We start from the raw sequence: 27,131 nt of genomic DNA on the forward strand, positions 1-27,131 counted from the left end.
AGTGAGGACCTCGGACTCTCCCTGCCTCCAAGTCCTCCTTCCTCCTTCTGTTCCGTTCTCCTGCTCCTCACAGGGGAGCGTTTAGCCGGATTGGCCTCGGGTTACGCGTAAACCGGCCTTCGAGAGGAGCAGGGATGTTCTCTACTCCACGATTACTATGGGGTCAAAGCGTACCCACGATGGGGTATTTCGCAACCCCAATACACATTCGTAAGTTACGATGGCAAACACTGGGGTCTGGAGGGACCCCGAACCGCCATTCGAAAGTTTCGATGGCAAACACTGGGGTCCGGAGGGACCCCGAACCGCCGGAGCAAACAACTCTCAACTTCAGATCATCATCATCATCATCATCATCATCATCAATGTCTCCTTCTCGGCAGTGTTCGCGTAAACCGGCCTAAGTGAGGACCTCGGACTCTCCCTGCCTCTCCATCCTGCGACCTCCTTCTGCTCCGTTCTCCTGCTCCTCGCAGGTGAGCGCTTTGCCGGATGGGCCTTGGGTTACGCGTAAATGGGCCTGAGTGAGGACCTCGGGCTCTCCGTTGCTCCTCGTCTGCCTTGCTCCTTCTCCATCGTTCTCCTGCGCCTCGCTAGTGAAAGAGCAGCTGTTTGGTCTGCCTATTACGAAATCCTTGCTCCTTCTTCTTCGTTCTCATGCACTTCGCTAGTGAAAGAGAAGCTGTTTGGCCTTCCTATTACGCGAACACCGCCCTCCAGTTGGATCTCGGGCTCTCCGTTGCTCCTCGTCCTCCTCGCTCCCTCTACATCGTTCTCAAGCACCTCGCTAGTAAAAGAGAAGCTGTTTGGCCTTCCTATTACGCGAACACCGCCCTCCAGTTGGATCTCGGGCTCTCCGTTGCTCCTCGTCCTCCTCGCTCCCTCTACATCGTTCTCAAGCGCCTCGCTAGTAAAAGAGAAGCTGTTTGGCCTGCCCATTACGCGAACACCGCCCTCCGTTTATGCTCCTCGCTAGCGTACGCTTATGTCTGCGGAGGGCCGGTTTCTTGAACACCGCCATCGGTGAGGACCTCTGGATCTCCTTTGCTCCTCGTCCTCCCTGCTCCCTCTCCTTTGTTCTCATGCGCCTCGCTAGTGAAAGAGAAGCTGTTTGGCCTGCCTATTACGCGAACACTGCCCTCCAGTTGGACCTCGGGCTCTCCATGCCTCCTCGTCCTCCTCGCTCCCTCTACATCGTTCCCCTGCGCCTCGCTAGTGAAAGAGCAGCTGTTTGGCCTGCCTATTACGCAAACACCGCCCTCCATTTGGACCTCGGGCTCTCCGTGCCTCCGTGTCCTCCTTGCTTTCTTTCCATCATTCTCAAGTGCCTCGCTAGTAAAAGTGCAGCTGTTTGGCCTGCCCATTACGCGAACACCGCCCTCCGTTTATGCTCCTCGCTAGCGTACGCTTATGTCTGCGGAGGGCCGGTTTCGCGAACACCCCCTTCGGTGAGGACCTCGGGATCTCCGTTGCTCCTCGTCCTCCTTGCTCCCTCTACATCGTTCTCAAGTGCCTCGCTAGTGAAAGCGAAGCTGTTTTGCCTGCCTATTACGTGAACACCGCCCTCCAGTTGGACCTCGGGCTCTCCGTGTCTCCTCCTCCTCCTTGCTCCCTCTCATTGTTCTCAAGTGCCTCGCTAGTGAAAGAGCAGCCGTTTGGCCTACCCATTACGTGAACATGGCCCTCCATTTATGCTCCTCGCGAGCGTACGCTTAGGCCTGCGGATGGCCGGTTTCGCGAACACCGCCCTCTAGTTGGACCTCAGGCTCTCCGTTTCTCCTCGTACTCCTTACTCCCTCTACACCTTTCTCAAGCGCCTCGCTAGTGAAAGAGCAGATCTGTGGCCTGCCTACTACGCGAACACCGCCCTCCGTTTGGACTTCAGACACTCCTTGCCTCCTCCTCATCCTTGCTCCCTCTACATCGTTCTCAAGTGCCTCGGTAGCGTACGCTTAGGTCTGCGGAGGGCGGGTTACGCGAACACCACCATTTTTGAGGAACCCAGTACCTCCTACACACACACACACACACACACACACACACACAGACACACACACACACACGAGGCAGTGAGGAGGAGAAGGAGGTTGTTGCTACGCCTGCGTCGCGAAACCAGGGCTCATTGTGTGCGCGCCCGGAGTAGCTACGGGGAAACACGTGGGACAACCGACCAGTTTGGGGTCATGGTTTATTCAACGCGTATTTTCAGTGTGGTTTAACTTGGTAATCTGATCTGAAAGACTTTCCCTGAATGTGCCTTAATTTCACCTCTTTTTCCTTTCTCCTTTTCTTAGCTTACTGAAAATGTTGGCGACCAAAGGCCGGATTCAGGGACGTGTGCTGCTTGTGCTACTCGCGTTACGTGGGCAAACTGCTCGCTGTCATCATCGATACAAAGGTAAAGTGCAATCCCAGGGTTGTGTGCTGCTTGTGGTACTCGCTTTATGTAGACAAACTGCTTGCTGTCAACATCGATGCAAAGATAACAAAAGAATAGCCTAGTGTAACGTAGTGTTTCATGTTTTGTTTTGTTTTTTTCTAGAATGATTCAAATGTAACCATCGTTTCCCCAACCCCGCAGGCTCTGCGACCCGTGAAGAACTGAGACTCCTTCTGGTCGGTAAAACAGGCTCGAGAAATAATGCGTCCGGAAACACCATCCTGGGGGATGCGTACGCTTTCAAAGAGGACGTTTCGCCCGAGTCTCTCACCGACAGCTGTCTCAGAAAAGAGGCAGAGGGCGACAAACTGGTGGGAGAGGATGTGATGAAAATCGGCCAGCTGCGGCTGGTCACAGAGTGTTACAAAGGAGATTACTGAGATTCGTTTGTAACAAAAGGCTGATTCTTTCAATGCACGCATCCTACGGTGAGATTTATATCATGTATTCACAGCCACCAGAGGCGCTGTACAGCACCGAGTGCCTGAAACACAGACAGTTTGTTGATATTTTTTTAATGTAAACCTTCTTTTTTTTTCATGTAAACCTGTTCTTGACATATCTACTGAGATTCGTTTGTCTTGAAAGGCTGATTCAACCCCGTTGTTGACTTTTATTTTGCCTTCCAGATTGCCTCAGTTGTATCGTGAGTGTAATTTCAAATAAAATAAAATAAAACTCAGAAGCATCTGTGTGTTGTATTCTTCTTCTTCTTCTTCTTCTTCTTCTTCTCATCATTATTATTATTATTATTATTATTATTATTATTATTATTATCATTATTATTGTTATTATTGTGATTATGCTTCATTTTCATGTACTGGGGTATCAATGACCCCCATGGTGCCACAGCAGCTTCTGTGTGTGGTCCCCAAGTGCTACGTTTTCTTTCCCGATCCCCTGACGAACCCATTAGAATCGCTCTGGGGCACTCTTCGACCCCAAATGATCATTCTGGTTTTTTTTAACATTTTCATTCACCGGTCTCTACTGAGGTTGGGGTACTCTGGGACCCCCGGGGTCTGGGGCTGCCCCGAAGGGAAGCATGAGGGTTAACATTTTCATTCACCGGTCTCTACTGAGGGTGGGGTACTCTGAGACCCCCGGGGTCTGGGGCTGCCCCGAAGGGGAGCATGAGGGTTAATGTAAACCTTCTTTTTTTTTCATGTAAACCTGTTCTTGACATATCTACTGAGATTCGTTTGTCTTGAAAGGCTGATTCAACCCCGTTGTTGACTTTTATTTTGCCTTCCAGATTGCCTCAGTTGTATCGTGAGTGTAATTTCAAATAAAATAAAATAAAACTCAGAAGCATCTGTGTGTTGTATTCTTCTTCTTCTTCTTCTTCTCATTATTATTATTATTATTATTATTATTATTATTATCATTATTATTATTATTATTGTGATTATGCTTCATTTTCATGTACTGGGGTATCAATGACCCCCATGGTGCCACAGCAGCTTCTGTGCGTGGTCCCCAAGTGCTACGTTTTCTTTCCCGATCCCCTGACGAACCCATTAGAATCGCTCTGGGGCACTCTTCGACCCCAAATGATCATTCTGGTTTTTTTTAACATTTTCATTCACCGGTCTCTACTGAGGTTGGGGTACTCTGGGACCCCCGGGGTCTGGGGCTGCCCCGAAGGGAAGCATGAGGGTTAACATTTTCATTCACCGGTCTCTACTGAGGGTGGGGTACTCTGAGACCCCCGGGGTCTGGGGCTGCCCCGAAGGGGAGCATGAGGGTTAATGTAATGGTTTAATTACTGCAACCGTAGAGACCTATGGTACATAGCTCATTAACAGAGATAGATAGATCATATTTCAGCTTAAATTAATGACAGGACATTTTTGAGCTGTCTTGTAGGAATGGGATCTAAAAGACAGACTGATGGTTTGGAGTAGTGATGGGATTTCCGGCTCTTTTTAGAGAACCAGCTCTTTCGGCTCGGCTCACTAAAAAGAGCCGGCTCTTTCGGCTCCGAACCGGCTCTTCAGGTTGTTTTGTTGCTTTAATTAATTTATTATTAACAATAATATAAAATTATGCACAAAAGGAATTACTAATGTAAAAAAAAAGTGGTTTTATTTATATATGTTTATATATAAATATATGCAGTGGCCCCTAGAGACAAAGCACGTACAAACTCCAAAAAGCACGTACAAATTCCAAAGCACGTACAAACTCCAAAAAGCACGTACAAATTCCAAAGCACGTACAAACTCCAAAACACATTCCTAGAGTTAACTGAACTTCCAAAACAGAGCTACCTAGATCACTTAAATTACACAATTGAAAGCATATGTGCATGGTTTGTGTATTTATACACAAGCACTCATATATATTCAAATAATTTTAAAAAAAGAAGTTCATTTACCTGTTACTACCACACACCAAATCCGGTCGTTGGTACTTGCTGGCTTGTGTAGCCACTAGGTAACAAAAGCTCAACACTGCGGCTAGCATTCTGGAGCACTTCTGTTGTGTTTTGTACGTGTTTTGGAGTTTTTACGTGCTTCTGAGTTTTTACGTGTTTTGGAGTTTGTACGTGCTTCAGGGTTTGCACGTGTTTTGAAGTTTTTACGTGTTTTGGAGTTTTTACGTGTTTTTGGAGTTTGTACGTGCTTCAGGGTTTGTACGTGCTTCTGAGTTTGTACGTGTTTTGGAGTTTTTACGTGTTTTGAAGTTTGTACGTGCTTTGTCTCTAGGGGCCACCGTAAATATACTTTTATTTATTCACTCCACATAAAATGTAATAAATAAATCATATAATACAAAAACCAACTATTCACAGTTCAACTTTTAACTATTTAAATTTTCAGCTTTTTCCTTTTAAACAAATTTAAAATGAAATAACACAAAACACTGCAAACCACAACACAATTAAATATAAATTACAATATGAAAACAAAAAGAACATGCATATTCTCTGTCATATGTGCCTGCATGAATAAACTTTCTGAATCCTTTATCATCCGCAACTGAAAATAGTTGTGGATGATTACTATACCTTTCTAATGTGACGTTGTTGTCCCTGGCTCTCTTTCTCTCTCTTTCCCTCCCGCTCTGTTCCTGTGCTACTGCGAGTGTAACTACCGCCCCTCCCCCCTCTTTCCAGTGCAAAGCACAAGGCTCGCATGCCGAGTGAAGCGGGGAAAAAAGTGCGAGAGAGAGGGTGAGAGAAAGAAAAAAAAAAAACACGGCTCGCGAGAAGGAGCCGGCTCGCGTTCATGTCAAAGATCCGGCTCTAAGAGCCATTTCGTTCGCGACCGACACATCACTAGTTTGGAGAAAGGGATTACTGAAATTAACTAAGAAAGATCAATCAGAGAGAAGGAGTCTAAACAAACATCAGTTTATGCTCCAGACATAATGGTGATAGATCCTGCAAAACACCTCATAAAAGTATTTGTGGGAAACCAGCAGTGATTGGACATAAATCTGTATGTGTCTAAAGGTCAGTTCAAACTATAAAATAATTTGAACAGAGGATGCAGTGAGGCTACTTTTATTAAGCTAACACCAAAAACATGTCAAGCTTCCTTCCAAAAATGTTTAATAAAAAAAATAAAATATCCTAAAATAAATGGAAACAATATGTTGTGAATTTTATATGCAAACAACTGCCAGAAAAGTCATGGCTATTACTGTGAGCCGTAGATGTGCAGTTTGAGATGTTACAGTGAACACTGTGAATTTTTTATTGAAATTAATGATGTGGTGTGTCTTAAACTATTATCTATTAAAAAAGAAGAAGAAAAATTAAGATACAAATGCACATTAATAAAACATTCAAAGCTCCTAAAAATAGATAAACAGATGGCACAGATGAGCAAGTTATTTAAATTAACATTTCAGATCTTGCCTTTATTAAATCATATTAACTAAAAATGGACCAGCAGAGCTTAGGTGACTTCGATGAAACTGAAAATAATTGGCTTTAAAATTTTAAATGAAAGACAAATTAAATTGTTTTTGAAACATGGAGTGCGGATAAAGTGCAGTGAGAGAAATCGTTATAATTGACAAAGATATGTAATGTCCTTGTAGCTGAACAAAGCTACACTGTGTTAGGAATAAATAGGATAGGATAGGATAAAATAGTAAACATGCATGACAAATTATGTTTTCAAAAACATTTGAAAGTTTATTTTGAAAAACTAAAATTCAAAATTTCTGTCAAAAATCCAAACACAACTTGTTTCATGCACAAGAAAATGTTTAGCATCTTATATTACACTAATATCCAACAATCTAAGCCATTCTGCATGAAAGGCTTAAAAGTTCCTAATATAACATTTGTTCTTATTGTTAAATATACAGCAACTGAACATTTTAATGTTGTATTTAAGGTAAATAAACACAACTATTGATGTGTTAATGATACTATTTCTCATACTTGTAGCTAAACAAATGTTTGAAATGAGTTTTCGTACAGCTCATTACTGTTAAGCAGGTTTTTTAACTGCTGTTTGAGAAGCGTCATTGGCGGTAATATTTTTTTCTGCTCTAGTATCTGTTTGAATTTGTCTTGAAATAGATGAGCTGCGACCCTCCCCCCCATCCTTTAAAGTCATCAGGAAGTTGGGGTTTTTTTAACAGAGAGCTGTGAAAAGTGTTGTGCTTCACTTCTTTTTGAAAAGCCTGAGGTGAGGGTCGCAGAGGGGAATCTTGATGCTAAATATTCAGTAAATATTGAAGGAATTGATTAAAATAATAAGCACCAGTTTCTTTTTGTTTTTTATTGTGATTCAAACACAGGTGGACTAACTCTCAAGTCTGGAGCTTGAAGACTCAGCATGATGAGCCGTCCACAGAAATACATAGAAGGTAAGAACATTAATGTGGTGGTAAATCAACAGGGAGGAGAAAAAGCTACACTTTTTATGAACAATGTTGTTTTCATAGAACGTAACATCTACTGAAATTAAACAATACTAAACTAATTATAGTTATCTCAAGCAGGGCTTTGTCACATGAAAATATGAAAAACCTTATGAAGAAATTTATGAAGAAAAAAATTAGTCAACCATTTTGCTGTGTAATATACAGTGTGTCATGTTTCCCATTGGTCTAATCCAGCTGTGGTTCTCACCTGTTTTAAACTTATATAGTAGACAAACAGTGAAATTATATTAAGCAGTGAAATATCTTTACATCTGTCCTCAACTGCACTAGAGTTCGAACTATTTATTAAACGTTTATGTACTTGTGTGTTCACTTTCTGTCTCCTCTGAATCAGGTGAAGGTCTTCACTCTCAACATGCAAAATCAAGCAATGCGTTAAAGCTCAGAGTGGCCGTGCTGGTTGTCTGTGTTCTCCTGGTATCGGCTCTCGTGGTAACTTATCTCTGTGAGTTGGCAGTTTTATATATGTGTCTTTACTTAAATAAGCGTCTGATTTATCATAAATTAAATGAGAATCAGAATGTTTATATTAAAAATTTTAAAAGAAACTCAACTTATGACCTTTTAATTCATCTGCATCATATGAAATACTTATATTTTAAAGTTCTAACAGGCTTCAGAACAAATCTGTCCAGTATTTTAATTAAATATAAAAAGAATTTTGAAAGTATTTTAGCTCTTAACAAAGGTCAGTGAGCTATATTATCACCTGCTTTCCTATAACACAGTGTCAAGTCCTTGCTTCTAGCATTGTCTTATGCAACACATGCAGTCAGTTTATAGCAGTCAATTATTGATTTATTAGGGTTAAGAAAACCTGAAATAAATGCATAACATGTCATAATTTTGAGTAATGACATAATTAATAATTGGATGAATGGCAAAGTCATTCACCAATTTGTTGTACTTTGAGGTGGAACTATGCTTTTTAATGCTTTATTTTATTTACATATATATATATATATATATATATATATATGTATGTAAATATACACATATTTAATAAACTAACATCTACACACACATATATATATATATATATATATATATATATATATATATATATATATATATATATATATTAGTTTATTACTTGCAGATTAATTGTGATTTTATGATTTTATTATGATTTTTTTAATGAAATTATATTCAATTAAAAATAAAGCATTTAAAAGCATTGTTTTACTTTTCAGTTAAATCATAAAACACTTTATAAGTGGTCGCGCTATGCATTCATTTCACAATGACATCAGAAAGGTTCTGGTAATGAAGATCTTCTCATTGGTTATAGACTCTACAGATACAAATGCAAATACACTTTATAGAGATTAAGTGAAACCAAAAATATTACTGGCTGATTTTAATTTTTTCTTATTTTATTTTTTAATAAGTGTTTGAGCTTTTGAAAACCAGGGAAATGCTCAGAAATCTTGAACTGAAGCAGAAAAACGTAAAAGGCGATGTCACAGGTAAGAATATGAGACTCCTGTACTATAATTTTATACTAAACTCCTTCATTTAATCACGTAACACATATAATACTATTAAATTTTGCTTATTGTTTTTTCCTAAGATTTTAAGCAGGAAACATTTTCATACTTGTTATTGATCCTGATGAATAATTGCTGTTCTTTTTTTTAATCCTGTTCTTTCTCTTTGTATTGTTTTTTTAGAGAGACTGCCTGAAATCAAACCATGTAGTACAGTGCAGCCCACATGTCCAGAGCCTGAAGTAAAAATTAGTAAGTTATGAATTGCCAAGAGATTTAATAAGCAAATAAATAAAAGTATGAAATTATATATAATATATAAAAATATATAGCTACAGGACCCAAGGAGCAGCATGCTGAAAACTTAATGAAAATCAAATATTTTTTAATTTCTTTTTCAAAACAGTAACACAACCGTGCAACATATTACAGACTACAACCCCACAACCTACTGAAATAACCACCAGTAAGTTTTAGATTTTGTTTTTGACACGTTGTTTTATCCTCTGATTAAGGAAACAGAATAAAAGGAGAATTGTGCTGCAGCCAAATAAAAAAATAGATGATCTTGCTGAAATTTTACAAAAATGTTTTTATCTCTTATCCATACCAGTAACACAATCATACAGCACGATACCGACTACAACCCCACAACCTTCTGAAATAACTACGAGTAAGTTTATATTTTGCCATTGGAATGTTTTTTTTAATCCTCCGATTAAAGAAACAATGATGGACTGACAGAATCAGTATGTTAGATTTCAACTGCAGGCCAGTCTCCTAATACATAAAAATGAACATGTTTTCTTCCACCTGACTGAAGTCTTTAATGTATTCCCCTCAAAGATGATCCATGTTATAAATGTGAAGATGGCTGGAAGCAACATGGAGAAAATTGCTATTTTTTCTCCACAAGCAAATCATCCTGGAATGAGAGCAGCACTGAATGTATCACTAAAGGAGGAGACCTGGTTAAGATAGACAGCAGTGAGGAGCAGGTATAAAACATTTCTGCAGGTTCATGATCTCAAACTCATATTTCATCCAAAGATGGGAAGTTTCACAAAGTAATTTAATCAAATTTTCCTGTTTAGAGTTTCTTGAGGACAACCATTCAACAAATAACAGGGGGATATGAGATTTATTTCTGGATCGGACTGACAGACTCAGCAGAAGAGGGCAGATGGTTGTGGGTGGATGGCTCACCGCTGAATGAAAGGTTTAATTAAATCCAATTACATTATATTACATACACAAACAGTCAAAAGTTTGGACACACCTTCTCATTTAATGGTTTTTCTTTATTTTCATGACGATTTACATTGTAGATTCTCACTGAAGAGATCAAAACTATGAATGAACACACATGAAATTATGTAGTAAACAAAAAAGTGCAAAATTACTCAAAAAATGTATTATATATTATATTATATGTATTATATATATTTAAAAAAAAAATCCCCACTCGCCCCTGCGGGCGGTCTATCCTTCGACCTCAGTTCCTCTACCACAGGCCTGGGAGCTTGAGGGTCATGCCCAGTATCTTAGCTGATCCTAGGACTGTGCTCTTCTGGATCTCCACTTTTGTTGCTGGGATCTGCTGGAGTCACTTGCCTAGCTTAGGAGTCACTGCACCTTCTCCAGCTCTTCTCTGAGCCCTTAGTACTTCTTAAGCTTCTCGTGTTCCTTCTTCCTGATGTTGCTGTCATTTGGAACCGCTACATCTATCACTATGGCTGTCTTCTTCTGCTTTGTCCATTTTGTCCGTCTGTATCTGGAAGGCCCCACATGATTCATTCTCGACCATCCTAGGAGGCGTCTCCCGTTTTGACCTTGGGACTTTCCAGCCCTGGTGTGATAGACCCCAGCCTCTATGGATCTTGTGCTCAGAGCTTGTTCCTGTGCTGCTATGATTAGTGCCTCTGTGCTGTCTTTCAGTCCAGCTTTATCCAGCCACTAGTAGGATTTCTGGATATCAGCCACGTCCTCTATCCGCCAGTGACAGTGAGGAGGTAGGAGAAAAGAGAGGAGAGAAAAGAAGAGAGAGAAGAAGGGCAGAGAGACAGGGGGAAAAAAACACAAACAGTGGGAAAGAAGAGACACGTTTCATGACATGCAGTAGTGGCATATTAAAAAATTGAACAAATTCTGAAAATATTTTTATTCATTTTCACAATCAAAGTTACCAGCTTTCACTGTTGCTGTTCTTTCTGTTCTTAATTGATTAGGTTGACATTCTGGTACTTTCATGAGCCAGATGATTGGACTGAGGAAGATTCTGATGGAGAGGACTGTGTGAGGATGGACTCAGAGGATTGGTTTGATAAATCATGCAAAGCACGTGAAAGAAGTATTTGTGAGAAACCAGCTGCTGCTGTGTGTCCTCACTTCAGTTCAGGAACAACAGTGAGAGTAGAGGACACAATGAGCTATTTTTCTAAGGCTAATGCAAACATTTAAAGTTTCCATTAAGAAATGTTTAATGAAAAAACTATGTATATATATATATATATATATATATATATATATATATATATATATATATATATACTGTTTGCAATTAAATAAATACTTTTGTGCCTGATCTTCTTATTCATGTATTATGGGTTAAAGCACCAATGATTCCTGTGAATTCCTTATTTTTTTCTCTTTATTCATAATCTTTAAGAATTTACAAAAACAATTTCCTGGAAAATGTGTGAAGAAAAAAAAGACCTCAGTCTGTTTTTCTGTGCCGCTTAAATAGTTACAGGGGTGTTATTATACCTTTACCTGCTGCATGATCTTTTGAAACTGTAGATATTTTGTGTATAAATAATAAAGAAAAGTACTACACCTAAAGACAAATGAAAAAATTGAGTAAAAAAGAAACACAAATAGAGGGTGCTACATGTCGACATCAAAAAATTTGCCTGTCAAAAAATTAAACTGCATAGTGAGAGTTCAATATTATTCAAAATAAGTAGTTTTAAGTGAATCCAATTACAATGCAACTCATTTTAAAGCATGCAGTTTACATTGAAGATAAAGTCTTCTATTTATCCTTTAAAATTTTGCAGAAAACTTTGAAGTTAAGGAAGTTCTTGTAATTATTTATTACTGAAATCATAAAGATAGACAACAGCTCATCATGCCAAGACTTCTTTTCAGAATTTGTAGACATAGTTATGGTCAAGTTTGCATACACTCATCAGGGACATGAATGTCGTGGTAATTTGGGGACTTTTAATTTGTTTGAGCTGTTATTTTTTCTAAGATGGAATGATTGTACAGAATGCATCTTTCATGAGTTAAAAAAAAACACCTCCCCTAAGAATCACACGACACACAACTGCGTCCAAGTTTCAACCGTCTAGCTGGTGATTTGAGGTGAATTCATAGAATTCTAAGAATTTGAGCCATGTTCCACACCTCCACTGTTGAAGCTGCCTCACAAAGCTGTAGCCGCAAGGGGTTGGTGCCTGCTGTGGTGATAACCTCAGATGAGAAACACCAGAGGTGATAGGAATCATGAAGCTGAAGGAGTCCTCTCAGGCTTAGTTAGTCTCTGGGACTATGGGGGATATTGGTGTCTTTTCATTCAGTCCCTTTACAACTGCAGTGAAATCTTGGTCCACATTGTCAGCAATAACTTGGACTCATTTCTAGTGGCGGCTCGCCAACTCCACCAGTGGCGCCCTTCATTACAGATTCAGTTCATAATTTTTATGGACAGAATTTCTAGGCATAGTCAAAATGCAGAAGGCTTCCGCCCTGGTGACCTCAGGCCCTGTTGGCTTCATCATTTGGCAGGCTACAGCTCACATTGGAGGGAAAGCATTATGTCAATTAGATGTCCCCACAAGATATGAATACCCAACGTGTGTGTGTGTGTGTGTGTGTGTGTTTGGCAGTGTCAGAGACGTCAGGCCCAGAAAGTTTCCACTGTTGAGCTAGCCAGACCTGAGGGATAACCACACTAGCCTGTTCCTGATCAGCTGATCAGAAGAGCTACTTAAGTGAGCTGAGCTTCAGTTAGAAACTCTGTCATTTCCCAGCTTGTGTGTGAGAGTGTCTTGGTTTCAGATCAGTTACATGTTCTAACAACAGCCTATTGTGGTTTCCAGAGTGTTGCGGAAACGAGCGGAGTGAGCACATTTGGACATAGGCACCAAAAGGAGAACGATTAGACCATGTCCACACTAATACGTTTTCGTTTGAAAACTCATCTTTTTCTCTCCGTTTTGGCCTTCCGTCCACACTGAGACGGTGTTTTCGGTCAAGGAAAACGCCGCGCTTTGAAAATGCTCTCCAAAGCGGATACATTTGAAAACGCCGTTTTCCAGTCGCAGTGTGGACAGCGAAACCGGAGTCTTTTTGAAAACGATGATACGTTTTAGTCATGTGAAACAGTCATGTGACTAATTGAAATAAGATAGCAGAGGGTGTTATACAGCAGTTGTTTTCTTTGCTCTCAATTTTGACAGCCCTATTAAAGATTAAAATCAGTTTGTACATGCTTCAGATAGCTTTTCTTCAAATTCTTTAATTCTCACTCGCTTTTGCAACTTTGTATCTTTTTGTTACTCGCAGCAACAACTCCACCTCATTGTTAGTCCATTAAAAAAACTCAGTGCTTTTCCTCAACATTTTGCCGTGGCGTTTCAAAGAGCCGGAAAGTAAATAAACCGGCAGACAGAAATGAGGCAGGTCGAATCGTCTTGTGTTTCATTTATGTGCAGTACTGGAACTTATGCGTTTTCGACCGTTTCAATGTGATCATGAACAACTCTGTGAAAACGACTGAAAATGATCATGTGGACGCGGAGCATTTTCAGACGTATACACCATTTTCAAATTTATCCGGGCTAGTGTGGACGTAGCCTTAATCACCATGGACACCGGGAGAAGTCACAGCTTGGGAGCGGCAAACAAGCACACAAAGAAAAACACACACACAGAGGATTGTTTGCACTTGTCATTCTTTCGCTGTCTTTCACTTGCACAGCATGTCTTTCATCCTGTCTTCCTTCTTTCACCCCAACAGGTCGCAGCAGATGGCCGCCCCTCCCTGAGCCTGGTTCTGCCGGAGGTTTCTTCCTGTTAAAAAGGAGTTTTTCCTTCCCACTGTCGCCAAAGTGATATGACCCATATGACCCTCTTAGAGGGTCATATGATTGTTGGGTTTTTTTCTTTGTATGTATTATTGGGCACGAGAAGATGCTTCAACATTTCTCAAAGGAGCAGAGCGCTCTCTTTTCAGTGTTTAAGCAAAATCAAAGGTATGTTACTGCCTCACCCATCTGTGCCGCCTCCACTACTGCTTCTCGGCGGCTGCCTGCTAGCTTCCACCTTCGCCACTCACCAAGCCACAACAACCTCTAGTGCCCTTTCCAGTGAAATTCTTGGGTGAGTTGGATAAAACTGGGGAGTTTTTGACTCATTGTGCACTTGTGTTTTGTCAACAGAGCTGAGTCTACGCCTTTTTTAAATGTCCGCCAGGGACACAGCTGGTATGCATTTAAAAATAGAACATCCTGAACATGAGGATAAGGAACAGTTTTTCCAACACTGTCATGTGTAAAATTACTGCGGCATGAGGCCAACAACACAATGCAACACGGGATATGCACTCATTAGTACATCGACATTTGACTTTTTTTTTTCTTAGGGCAGCGATCCGCCTACACCCTTTACAATCACAGGTCAAGGATGACCCTTGGTTTGACCACTCGTCCTGATCTGGTGGTCAGTGCAAGGCTAGTGTCCATGGTTGGTGTTTTAGTGTCTCTAGATGGCGACAGGGGCTCTGCTTGTTGTTGAGCTGCACTATCTGGCTGGGTTACCAAATTGGGTGTTGGTGCTGAAGGTGCCGGTGACGCCTTAGCGCCTCTCAGGTGCCGTCGGTTACGCCGTATAGTCTGTCCCTCGCCAGTGCGGATCACGAAAGAGCGGGCAGTCTCTGCAGGTCGGATGATGACAGCCGGTTTCCAGCTTCCGGACTCATGTTGAAAGCGAATGTGGTCCCCCTGCTGCAGCCTCGGTAGTGGTGCGGCGCTGCGATTGTAGTATCGCCTCTGATGCTCTTGTCTTTCCATCCGTGTTTTTTGCACGACCGTCTGACTTATGATGCAAGGTACCAGCTGGTATCCGGTGATGGGAAGCACTGAGCGCAGACGTCGACTCATGAGGAGCTGCGCGGGTGACCTGAAACCGTCGAATGGCGTGTTCCTTTGCTCCAATAGAGACAGGTAGGGATCTACTCCCTGAGCATGAGCTTTATCCAGAATTGATTTGGGTGAGTTTGTGTCCAAAGTAACTCACTTCTGTGGCGCCTATGACACATTTCTCTGGATTGAGACGCACTCCTCGCTCCCTTGTGCGCTCAAGCATGGCACGGAGGTTCTCGTCGTGTTCCTCCTTTGTCCTGCCAAACACGAGGATGTCGTCCACGATGGCTGCCACTCCATTAAGCCCTTCGTATGTCTCATCGATTTTCCTTTGGAAAATGTCCTGTGCTGATATTATCCCAAAGGGAAGGCGCAGAAAGCGGTACCTGCCAAAGGTCGTGTTGAAGGTGGTGAGGAGCGATGACTTGGTGGTTAATTGGATGGCCCAATAGCCTGAGCGAGCATCCATGACACTGAAGTACTGTGCTCCTGCCAGCTTTGGTGTGATGTCATCCAGTGTTGAAAGCGGGTAATGGGGTCTTTTGATGGCTTTATTTAAATCGCGAGGATCAAGGCACACTCTGAGCTTCCCATTACGTTTCTCTGCGACCACCAGTCCATTTACCCATTCTGTGGGTTCTTTGACGATTATGCCGTTTTTCTCCATGTCATCCAACTCCCGTTTCAGTCGTTCCCGCAGTGTGAAAGGGATCCTCCGTGGGGGGGCACACGACGGGCATGGCGTCTGGGTCAATGTGTACACACACTTCCGGCGCCCCCCGTGTGCGGCAGCCTGTTACAGCAGCTCTGCTCATTCCGAGTTTCTTTCTTTCTTATCTTTTCTTCTCGTAATTTTTCTATAACTAACGTATTAGTAATTAGACTCTGCAACCATGTTCTACCGTTTTGTGCTAGTTCTGGTCGTTTTTCTTAGTTTTTTTCTACTTTTTTCACCCGTGTGTGGGGACCCAGAGCAGGGATCCTTTGTTTACAGTAAGGATCAGCTGTTAGCGCTGCGTCCCACAGCAGTACTGCCGGCGGACAGACCCGACATTCCCAGCGAGCTGAGGAGGAAAAGACGGGGGTGTCGTGCTGGGAAGGAGCGCCGTCGCCCGAGAAGGAGACGTTATCGACCATCTCTTCCTTCTGTAATTATTGGAAATGTACGGTCTTTGCACAATAAATTGGATGAGCTCACGTCGCTAACCTGGTCACAGAGGGAGTACCGGCAATGTAACATCATGATGCTAACGGAGTCGTGGCTAACACCGCTAACTCCGGACACGAGTGTGACACTACCGGGATTCCAGCTGCTTCGAGCGGACAGGACAAGAGACAGCGGTAAGAGGAAAGGAGGGGGACTGGCAGTGTTTGTGAATGACAGATGGTGTAACCCTGGGCACATCACTGTAAAAGAACAACTCTGCAGCAGAGACATTGAGCTGTTAGCCGTTAGCATGCGTCCGTACTACCTGCCCCGGGAATTCTCACATGTTATCGCGATAACAGTGTATGTCCCCCCCTTGGCCAACGCGGATGCAGCCTGTGACACTCTCCACTCAGTGGTCAGCAGACTGCAAACACAATCTCCGAGAGCCCTCCTCATAATATCAGGGGACTTTAATCATGCCTCACTGGACTCCACACTGCCCACCTTCACCCAGTATGTGACCTGCCCAACCAGAGACAATAAAACACTGGACTTACTGTATGCCAATGCTGAAGAGGCATACAGTTCATCACCTCTCCCTCCCCTGGGCAGATCTGATCACAACCTGGTGCACCTTGTCCCTGTGTATGAGCCCTTAGTGCGCAGGGAGCCACCAGCCACCCGCACAGTACAGAGATGGTCGCAGGAGAGCGAGGAGGCTCTTAAGGATTGTTTTGAGTCGACTGTGTGGGAGGTGATCTGTGACGACCACGGAGAGGACATCGACAGCCTTACTACATGCATTACGGACTATATTAATTTCTGTGTGGATAACACCGTACCTACCAGGACTGTACGGTGTTTCTCCAATAACAAACCTTGGATTACCCCGGAAATTAAAGCTGTCCTCAAGCAGAAGAGGAGGGCCTTCAAATCCAAAGACAAAGAGGAGTTGAATAGGGTGCAGAGAGAGTTGAGGGGACTGATAAGGAATGGGAAGGATAGCTACAGGCAGAAGATGGAGAACCAGCTTCAGCAAAATAACGTTGGTGAAGTCTGGAGAGGCCTCAGAACCATCTCGGGCCACAAACATCAGAACTCTCTGCCTGGGAGGGATGTGAGGTGGGCAAATGAACTGAATCATTTCTTCAACAGATTTGATTCAGCCATGAGGCAGTCTTCAACATCGGCTGCAGACTCACCCACCCCCACTGCTGCTGTTCCACCTCTGACACCTCAGACACTTCACACCTCCTCTATTCACCCTGCTCACTCCTCCCCACCCCCAACAACAGCATCCAATACACAATCAACACAAGGCTCCAGCCTGTCTCTCTCAACCACCCAGGTTAGGAGGGAACTGAGGAGGATTAATGGCAAGAAGGCAGCGGGTCCAGATGGCATCAGCTCGAGGGTCGTCAGGTCCTGCGCGGACCAACTGTGTGGTGTGATGGAGCACCTCTTCAACCTGAGCCTGAGGCTGGGAAGAGTCCCACAGCTCTGGAAAACCTCCTGTGTTGTACCAGTGCCAAAGACTTCTCGCCCCAAGGACCTCAACAGCTACAGGCCGGTGGCTCTGACATCCCACCTGATGAAGACCCTGGAGCGGCTGGTCCTGGCTCAGCTTCGGTGCCTTGTGAGCTCATCACTGGACCCACTTCAGTTTGCCTACCAGCCTGGCATTGGAGCGGATGATGCCGTCATTCACCTCCTACATCGCTCCCTCGCTCACCTGGAGACCGCTGGAAGCACTGTGAGAATCATGTTCTTTGATTTCTCCAGTGCCTTCAACACTATTCTTCCCTCGGTTCTGAAGGACAAGCTGGAGAACTCTGGAGTGGACCATCACCTCACTACCTGGATTTTGGACTACCTCACCGACCGACCACAGTATGTGAGGACTCAGGGCTGTGTGTCGGACAGGGTCGTCTGCAGTACGGGGGCCCCACAGGGAACGGTTCTGGCTCCGTTCCTCTTCACCATCTACACTGCAGACTTCTCCCACAACTCCACCCAGTGCTTCCTGCAGAAGTTCTCTGATGACTCTGCTATAGTCGGCCTCATCACTGATGGGGACGACAAGGAGTACAGAGGACTGACTCAGGACTTTGTGGACTGGTGCCAGCTGAACTACCTCCAGATCAATGCCAGTAAAACCAAGGAGCTGGTGGTAGACTTCCGCAGGCACAAACATCCTCCACTGCAACCACTGAACATCCAAGGTATGGACATTGAGACTGTGGACAGCTACAGGTACCTTGGTGTTCATCTGAACAACAAACTGGACTGGACTCATAACTCAGACGCCCTCTACAGGAAAGGGCAGAGCAGGCTGTACCTGCTGCGGAGACTCAGGTCGTTTGGAGTGGAGGGCCCACTCCTGAAGACCTTCTATGACTCTGTGGTGGCCTCAGCCATCTTTTATAGTGTGGTCTGCTGGGGTGGCAGCATCTCTGCTGGGGACAGGAAGAGACTGAACAGGCTGATCCGAAGGGCCAGCTCTGTTCTAGGATGCCCTCTGGACCCAGTGGAGGTTGTGAGTGACAGGAGAATGGTGGCTAAGCTGTCATCCCTGCTGGACAACATCTCCCACCCCATGCATGAGACTGTGACAGCACTGAGCAGCTCCTTCAGTGGGAGACTGCGGCACCCACGGTGTGGGACGGAGAGATTTCGCAGGTCTTTCCTCCCCACTGCTGTCAGACTCCACAACAAAGACTTTAACTGATCAAACACACACATCCACAAATGTGCAATAACACAAATGTGCAATAATCTTTCTGGCACCGTTGTATTTTTCACTCTGTTGTATATAGCATTTGTATTCTATTTTTATCCTATTGTATATTTTATTCTATTTTATTCTACTGTATATAGTATTCTATTTTTATTCTATTCTGTACAGTTGTGTACTGTATTTATTCTTATTTTATTTTATTCTAATTGTCCTTCATAACTTTTGCACTGTCCACTTCCTGCTGTGACAAAATAAATTTCCCACGTGTGGGACTAATAAAGGTTATCTTATCTTATCTTATCTTATCTTAAGTCGCATTCTCCTGGGAATTTCCCTATGCCTTGAAACACATCAGCAAACTCCTCCATGACGCTTGTGATCTGTACTGACATGACCAGCTTGACTAGGTTTAGATCCAGGCATGCTCTCAACCCTAGGATGGGGGGTGCTGCAGTTTCTACTATGTCAAAGGTCAGCATCTTGTGAATGTCTTTCCACCTGCACTTCAACTGGCAGGTGCCTTTGATGTTGAGTTTCTCTCCTCCATAGCCAGATAGTGTGCGTGTGGGCGGTGCCAAGCTGACCTGCTTGAAACACTTCTTAAACAATCGGGCAGGGATGACGTTAGCAGTGGCTCCTGTGTCAAGCTTAAAACTCACGGTGTGATGCAGTGAGCCTACTTCTACGTCAGCGTAAGCCTGTTCATCAGCCTCCCCTTCATTGCACTTTGTTATGGAATCTATGAATAGCTCCGCTTTATCGCTTGGAGTGTCAGGGTTAATAGAGTACACTGGGTTGGGTTGATGTGGTGCTTCTGAACGGCATGCTTTGGCAAAGTGGTTCATTTTATTGCACTTTTTGCACCTCTTCCCTTTTGCAGGGCACTCCTCCTTCTGGCTGTGTGCTCGTGCACATCTTCCACACAACTTTCCCATCTTATTATGATGAGGTGCCCTCCTATGTTTTTGCTGCGTACTCTGGCGCTTAGCGGATACTGCATGCGCAGGCGCTGCTCCCTGCAGGCTTGTGTGTGGGTCGACCATGGCTTTCAATTGGTTTTGTGCGATCTCATAGGAGCTTGCAATGTCTATGGCTTTTTCTAGAGTCAAATCTGACCCTTGGCTCAGCAGCTTTTCTCTGACTTGTGGGAAACTGGTTGCAAAGACAATCCTGTCTCGGACCATTTCATCACTGTTAACATAGCCACACTGCTTGACAAGTAAGTTTAACTCTGTCACAAAGTGTTCAAATGACTCCCCTTTGCCTTGGAGTCTTTCATTAAACTTGTATCTGGCAAAAATGGTGTTCGTTTTCGGCATGAGGTACTGTTCAAACCTGTCGAGATAGGTGGTCAGCTTTTTAGCTTCTTCATCAGATAGCTGCCATGTGTTATAAATGTCTCTGCCTCTTTCTCCTACCCACAGAAGAAGATAGCTGCACTGGGTCTCCTCGGGCTTGCCGCTTAGCGGGCCACTAAGCATTAGCTTCACATGTTGTACGAACCTCCGCCGGGCATCGGGAAGATTAGCTGAATCCCAGTCCATTCATGGTGTAGGAACTCCCGACGAATCCATTTCGCGCTGTCAGTGGGTGTTTAGTTCGATTTTCTCTGACACCATGTAATATTCTGTTCACAAATTTGTCACGGCAAGTGAGATGAGCCGTGTGGAAAATAAGGGAGGATCCAAATGCAGGCACTTGTACAGGTGAGAGGGTGGTTTATTAAACACAAAAAGAAAAGGACAAAACAGCAAACGGGACCGACAACTATCTAAACTGAGAACAACTAAACTACTGACACAAACCAGGACCTGAACATGAAGGAGGATGAGAGCGGGCGGAAACAGATGACAGTTGACAGCAGGGAAACACACAGAACGAAGCAGGGTAGATACACAGACGGACCAGCAACAACAATGACTAAAGACGTGACTTAAATACACACAGAGAAACACAAGGAGATTACACACAGGTGGTGGACACAGCTGGGAGTCATTAACAAGACGAGACAGAGGTAAAACTGAACACACTCACATGAGACGCAGACCTTCACAATAAAACAGGAAACAAGAACACTACACAAAGACGCAGACTCGACACTGAGAGACAGACAGAAAATGACACCTAAACCCACACATGAGAACACAAATCCTAATCACCAATGAACAGAAACCAGTAATCACCACCACCACCATAATCAGCACAACAAGATAATAAGAAAACAATCCATTACTCAAAAATAAACCAAAACATAATAAACTCAAAATACTGGGTCAGATAGACCCAGAACCGTGACAGTACCCCCCCTCTAAGGGCTGGCTCCCGACAGCCACAAACAAAAAAAACAGAACAAAACAAGAGCACCAAACCAGGGCGGGCGGAGGGGGTCCAGGAAGGAGGGACAGAAACCAAACAAAAAAAACAAGGAGCACAAGAGTCCAAACAGTCCAAACAACACAGGAAAACACATCAACACCAAAAACCAAACAAGAGCTCAACAAAAGTCCACAAACAGTTCAGGGGGTCGACCCGGAGGTCGGCCATACAGGAGCCAAAACAGGTACCAAAACAGTTCCGGAGGCCGACCGTGCACACGGCAGCGGCGGCGGCGACGGGCAAACAGTTCCGGAGGCCGACCGTGCACACGGCGGCGGCGACGGGCAAACAGTTCCGGAGGCCGACCGTGCACACGGCAGCGGCGGCGGCGACGGGCAAACAGTTCTGGAGGCCGGCCACGTGGACGGCAGTGGCGGCCACTGAGCAGATCCGGAGGTCGGCTGCGATGCCAGCAGCGGCGACGATCTCTCGCAGGAGGCCGGCCACGACGGCCATGACGCCCAATTAGAGGCCTGGAAAGCGGCCGGCAGAGGTGAGGTGGAACAGGACGGGTCGGGTCCCACGACGGCTTGGCAACCGCAGGGCCAGGCGTGGACGAAGACACAGAGGCCGGGCCAGGCGTGGACGAAGACACAGAGGCCGGGCCAGGCGTGGACGAAGACACAGAGGCCGGGCCAGGCGTGGACGAAGACACAGAGGCCGGGCCAGGCGTGGACGAAGACACAGAGGCCGGGCCAGGCGTGGACGAAGACACAGAGGCCGGGCCAGGCGTGGACGAAGACACAGAGGCCGGGCCAGGCGTGGGCGGAGCAGAAGCCGGACCAGACGAAGGCGGAGCGGCTGCGGAACCAGAGGGCAGCGAGACGGCTGCGGAACCTGACGGCAGCGGGACGGCTGCGGAACCTGACGGCAGCGGGACGGCTGCGGAACCTGACGGCAGCGGGACGGCTGCAGGCGTGGATGAAGCTGCGGCTGCTGCAAGCGTGGATGAAGCTGCGGCTGCTGCAGGCGTGGATGAAGCTGCGGCTGCTGCAGGCGTGGATGAAGCTGCGGCTGCTGCAGGCGTGGATGCGGATGCTGCAGGCGGCGATGATGATGATGATGCTGCAGGCGGCGATGATGATGATGATGATGATGTGGGTGACGGCTGGACAGCCCTCCCCGGACCGCCAGCAGACGGAAGGGTGTGCTGTCTGGGTCCTCCAGGACCCTCAGCTAAAGAGGTGTGGTGCTGGGTGGGCTCCTCGGACCCACCAGCAGACGTGGCATAAGGCTGGACGGGCGACTCCGGCCCTCCAGCTGACGACACTTGAGGCTGGCTGGGTTCTCCCGAACCCCCAGCTGATTACACTTGAGGCTGGCTGGGTTCTCCCGAACCCCCAGCTGACGACACTTGAGGCTGGCTGGGTTCTCCCGAACCCCCAGCTGACGACACTTGAGGCTGGACGGGCTCCTCGGGCCCTCCAGCTGACGACACTTGAAGCTGGCTGGGCTCCTCCGAACCCCCAGCTGACGACACTTGAAGCTGGCTGGGTTCTCCCGAACCCCCAGCAGACGACACTTGAAGCTGGTTGGGCTCCTCCGAACCCCCAGCTAACGTGGCTTGAGACTGGACGGGCTCCTCGGGCCCTCCAGTGGAAACAGACACTGAGGCAGCAGGTACGCAGACCTCTGCCGGTGTGGACACTGGTTGGAACTGAGCAGCACAGTGGCTAGACTCAGGCAGCAACAGTGGGATGCAGTCCTCAGAGGGCTGAAAGTGTTCCCCAACACACTCAGCAGAGGACGGAGGCGGACGGGTGAACTCACTTGAGCTCTCAGGGGGTGCTGAGAGCTGAGACTGCTCTGGTGAGTTCCCCGGTGAAACTGCTGGAGCTGGCGTCTTGACCTCTAGGGGTCCAGAGTCAGCTGGTGAACGACACCCAGCCTCTGGGGAGGCCCTAGAGGGAGTAACGGTCTCTGAGGTGGCCAGCTTAATAGAACCAGCAGATGTTGTGGTGAAGTGTGTTCCCTGCTCGTAATGAGACGGTGAGAATGGTGACTGAATGAACGAGTGGGTAGGCTGCTGAACTGGTGGCAACTGAGCTACAGGTAGCGAAGTTGTAACAGGTGGTGGAGTGGCTGACTGAACTGAGGGCAGCTGGGCTGCTGACTGAACTGAGGGCAGCTGGGCTGCTGACTGAACTGAGGGCAGCTGGGCTGCTGACTGAACTGAGGGCAGCTGGGCTGCTGACTGAACTGAGGGCAGCTGGGCTGCTGACTGAACTGAGGGCAGCTGGGCTGCTGACTGAACGGCTAACTGAATTGCAGGCCCAACATTAAACTGTGGTGAAAGTGTGGATGGGAAAACATGATCAGGAAAAACTGTTTCGGTGAGGCTTACAACTTCCCCTGAATGAACTGAAAAAACTTCCCTGACACTTAAATTCCCTATGTTCATAGCGCTAGACTCAGGTACTCCAGGCTTGGAAACAGCATGAACACAGTCATTAACACAAAATGTAGGCTCAGAAAAGGCAGTCTTTGGGGCAGTGGCCACGGGTGAGACGGAAAAATCATTGTTAACTTGAGAAGGCACACAAAAAATAGCTCCAGAAAACACAGTCACTGAATCCGACGCAGCAGAAAAAGCGTCCCTTTCACTCACCACAGCCGACTGCTTACATGTCCCTACATCCGGCTGTGGGGTGCCGCGCCGGCGGCGCGAACGTCGCTTTTGTCTCAGAGACTGCTCCGACGGACCGGGTAATTCCTCGTCCGGCCGGTCGGACGGCACGTCCTCCATCGAAGCGAGCGGGCGAGCGGTAGCGGCGGGAGGGTGAAGGTGTAGTTCGTGAAGAATGAAATTTTGTACGAGCGGGTGGAGTGAGTCCAATAGCCAGGGATAATCGGACAAAAGCTGTCGTAGCCTGACTTCCAGAATGTAGACAAACGCTTCACCCTCATGCTCAAGCCACAGGTTGATTATTTTGGAAGCTGAGTCCGTTATGAGCTCTCGAAGCTCCGTGGGTGGGGTGAATGCCGCTGGATCCATATCTGGCTGGTCCGTACTGTCACGGCGAGTGAGATGAGCCGTGTGGAAAATAAGGGAGGATCCAAATGCAGGCACTTGTACAGGTGAGAGGGTGGTTTATTAAACACAAAAAGAAAAGGACAAAACAGCAAACGGGACCGACAACTATCTAAACTGAGAACAACTAAACTACTGACACAAACCAGGACCTGAACATGAAGGAGGATGAGAGCGGGCGGAAACAGATGACAGTTGACAGCAGGGAAACACACAGAACGAAGCAGGGTAGATACACAGACGGACCAGCAACAACAATGACTAAAGACGTGACTTAAATACACACAGAGAAACACAAGGAGATTACACACAGGTGGTGGACACAGCTGGGAGTCATTAACAAGACGAGACAGAGGTAAAACTGAACACACTCACATGAGACGCAGACCTTCACAATAAAACAGGAAACAAGAACACTACACAAAGACGCAGACTCGACACTGAGAGACAGACAGAAAATGACACCTAAACCCACACATGAGAACACAAATCCTAATCACCAATGAACAGAAACCAGTAATCACCACCACCACCATAATCAGCACAACAAGATAATAAGAAAACAATCCATTACTCAAAAATAAACCAAAACATAATAAACTCAAAATACTGGGTCAGATAGACCCAGAACCGTGACAAAATTTATGAATAACGTATTCTTAATCTGCTTCATGAGCCACCATTTTCTTTATTGCTGCTCGTTCAGTCCAACATAACACACACCCACTTCCGTAAACAAACGCGCCCCGCTGCCACTACGGCAAACCGCAAGGGACAATAAGCACGGAGTGCAAACATAAACAATACAACAGGCTTATATTAGAACTTCCCATACTTGTCAAATTATGGGCAAGCTCCTCACTGATTGTGCGGGACCTTTGCCTAGGTCTAAAGCAGGTAACATTTCTTCACTGTTACCTGTTACCTGTAATGTGTTAACTACACATTACCCAGCAGCTTACCCATTGCGCAACATCACCACTAAAGCCAACCCGTTCTCACTCCCGACACGTAAAATACTGACGATTTGTCACGTCCCTTAACTTCTCATGCTGATGCTAAAGGTACCCTTCCACGTTTTTATGAGACGCTGTGGGTTGTCAATTCATTGCAATATGAACCCGCTCGCGGCGATAAGACACGCTTCGAGCAGAGGCTCCAGCCATCCATTTACTCCAATAATAACCCAGTCATGGCGAAACATGACGCCGTGAAGCACAATCTAACTGGAGAACCGGGGACCCTCTCCCCGGACGTGTTTTTCTCCCTAATTTAAAGCTTTCTTTTAGTGACATCATTAACATTTCTCAACAAAAACACACGAAAGTATCACTGATAATTCAACAATAAAATCGCTTCATGTTGTGGCCATCACACAGTGTTTTCCAAAGTGTTTCACGATCTGAAAGTGCACAGATTTAACGTACATAATCCTTTGTTAGGTTTATTATTTTTATTTCACACATAAAACACATTTATAGTTTTATACACCATTCCTGTTAGTTTTGGATGCGCTCGTCTCCAACCAATCAGACCAATTTACGCTAACGGCGCACTAATCCCATAACTGCATACCCATAATCCTCAACCGCCTTTGCTATGGAAATGAAGACAATCAGCAGCTTGACGCTACCCGTTATTCCTGTATTTGTTCTAAAATAATAACCAGCAATAACTGTCATCATAATACGAAAATAAACTGGCCCAGTGTTTAATGGTGTCATTACAAATTGGTAATTTTATTTTTTTAATTATCATTTATTTTATTTTATTTTTTTTTATTTATTTATTTATTTATTTATTTATTTTTTGTCTGTCCCATTTGGTTCTTTAGCCGTCAGAATTGTTGTATGAAGACCAACAAGGATACCAAATGGATTTATTTTGCCAAATGGATCATCATGGCATTGCCGTATTGGTCCATTTGATCAAACTTTGTTGTTATTATTTATTTTATTTTCAGTTGTTACAGATGGGACAGACATGACTGGGGGATAGGAAAGGGAGAAAGAAAGAGAGGAAGGAAAAGAAAAACAGAAGGGAAAAGGGACAGTGAGAAAGGGCACTTACAAAGACAAAGAAAAAAAAATCTCCTGGATCACCTGTTGAGAGAAAAAGAAGAGAAAACAAGGAAAAAAAAAACAAAGCAACATACTAAACACAACACCATCACGTTAATCTAGCTAAGTGTAAACAGCAGTAAATACTAAATATTGAATGTTGTTGTGCAGCACGCAGGACAGACAGCGCACAATGTGCTTTGAAGTAGCAGCTAAGAAAGGTGTAGTTTATGTCTACGAACAGTGAACACCGGTGTGCAAACCTGTGTGGATCAGCGCGCTTGTATACAAAAGGTTTCCCCATGTAACGGTCTGCTAGAGGGTGTGGAGGGCCATAGCCCCGTCCCCCAGGGCATGAAGCAGGCATGGAGGAGATCCAGGCTTCAGACATCCAGAGGCCCCAGAGTGCGAGAGCCCAAGGAGTACCACCGGAGGGGCATCCGTGCCACCCTCCTGGGAAGGGCTGAGGAGATCCCCAGACGAGGGGTCACCCAGTAGCCACGGAGCAGAAGCCAGAGGGGGCTGCACTGGCTCTGCCGGCAGCCAGCTGTGCCAGAGTGAACTGAGCCGCAGGCCCCGAGGCCGGAGGCTCGAGGGCCCCCTTTGCCCCGGAAGAGGCCTGACCGAGCGACAGGCACCAGGCCCCGCCAAGTAGCCACCGGGAGTGAGCTGGTGCATACCTGAGCGCCCAGCCCCGGACACCAAGAACCACCAATGCACCAACCCCTGAGGGCATCAGTTACCGGCAGGGAGTGTGGTGAGGGGAGATAGGCCTCCACACTTTGGA

The 27,131-nt window shown here is 45.4% G+C and overlaps 1 protein-coding gene across 1 annotated transcript; it reads left to right on the forward strand.

The window, feature by feature from the left end:
* Window positions 1–7,242: 7,242 nt before the first annotated feature.
* Window positions 7,243–13,895, forward strand: LOC135933678 (CD209 antigen-like protein A). The gene is made up of 5 exons (XM_065471821.1): window positions 7,243–7,273; window positions 9,688–9,839; window positions 9,936–10,060; window positions 11,070–11,159; window positions 13,868–13,895. The coding sequence occupies exons 1-5, from the start codon at window positions 7,243–7,245 to the stop codon at window positions 13,893–13,895; spliced, it is 426 nt and encodes a 141-aa protein (XP_065327893.1).
* Window positions 13,896–27,131: the final 13,236 nt, after the last annotated feature.

This window comes from Pelmatolapia mariae, linkage group LG22, assembly GCF_036321145.2.
Source record: "Pelmatolapia mariae isolate MD_Pm_ZW linkage group LG22, Pm_UMD_F_2, whole genome shotgun sequence".
In the NCBI taxonomy this organism is placed as follows: Eukaryota; Metazoa; Chordata; class Actinopteri; order Cichliformes; family Cichlidae; genus Pelmatolapia; species Pelmatolapia mariae.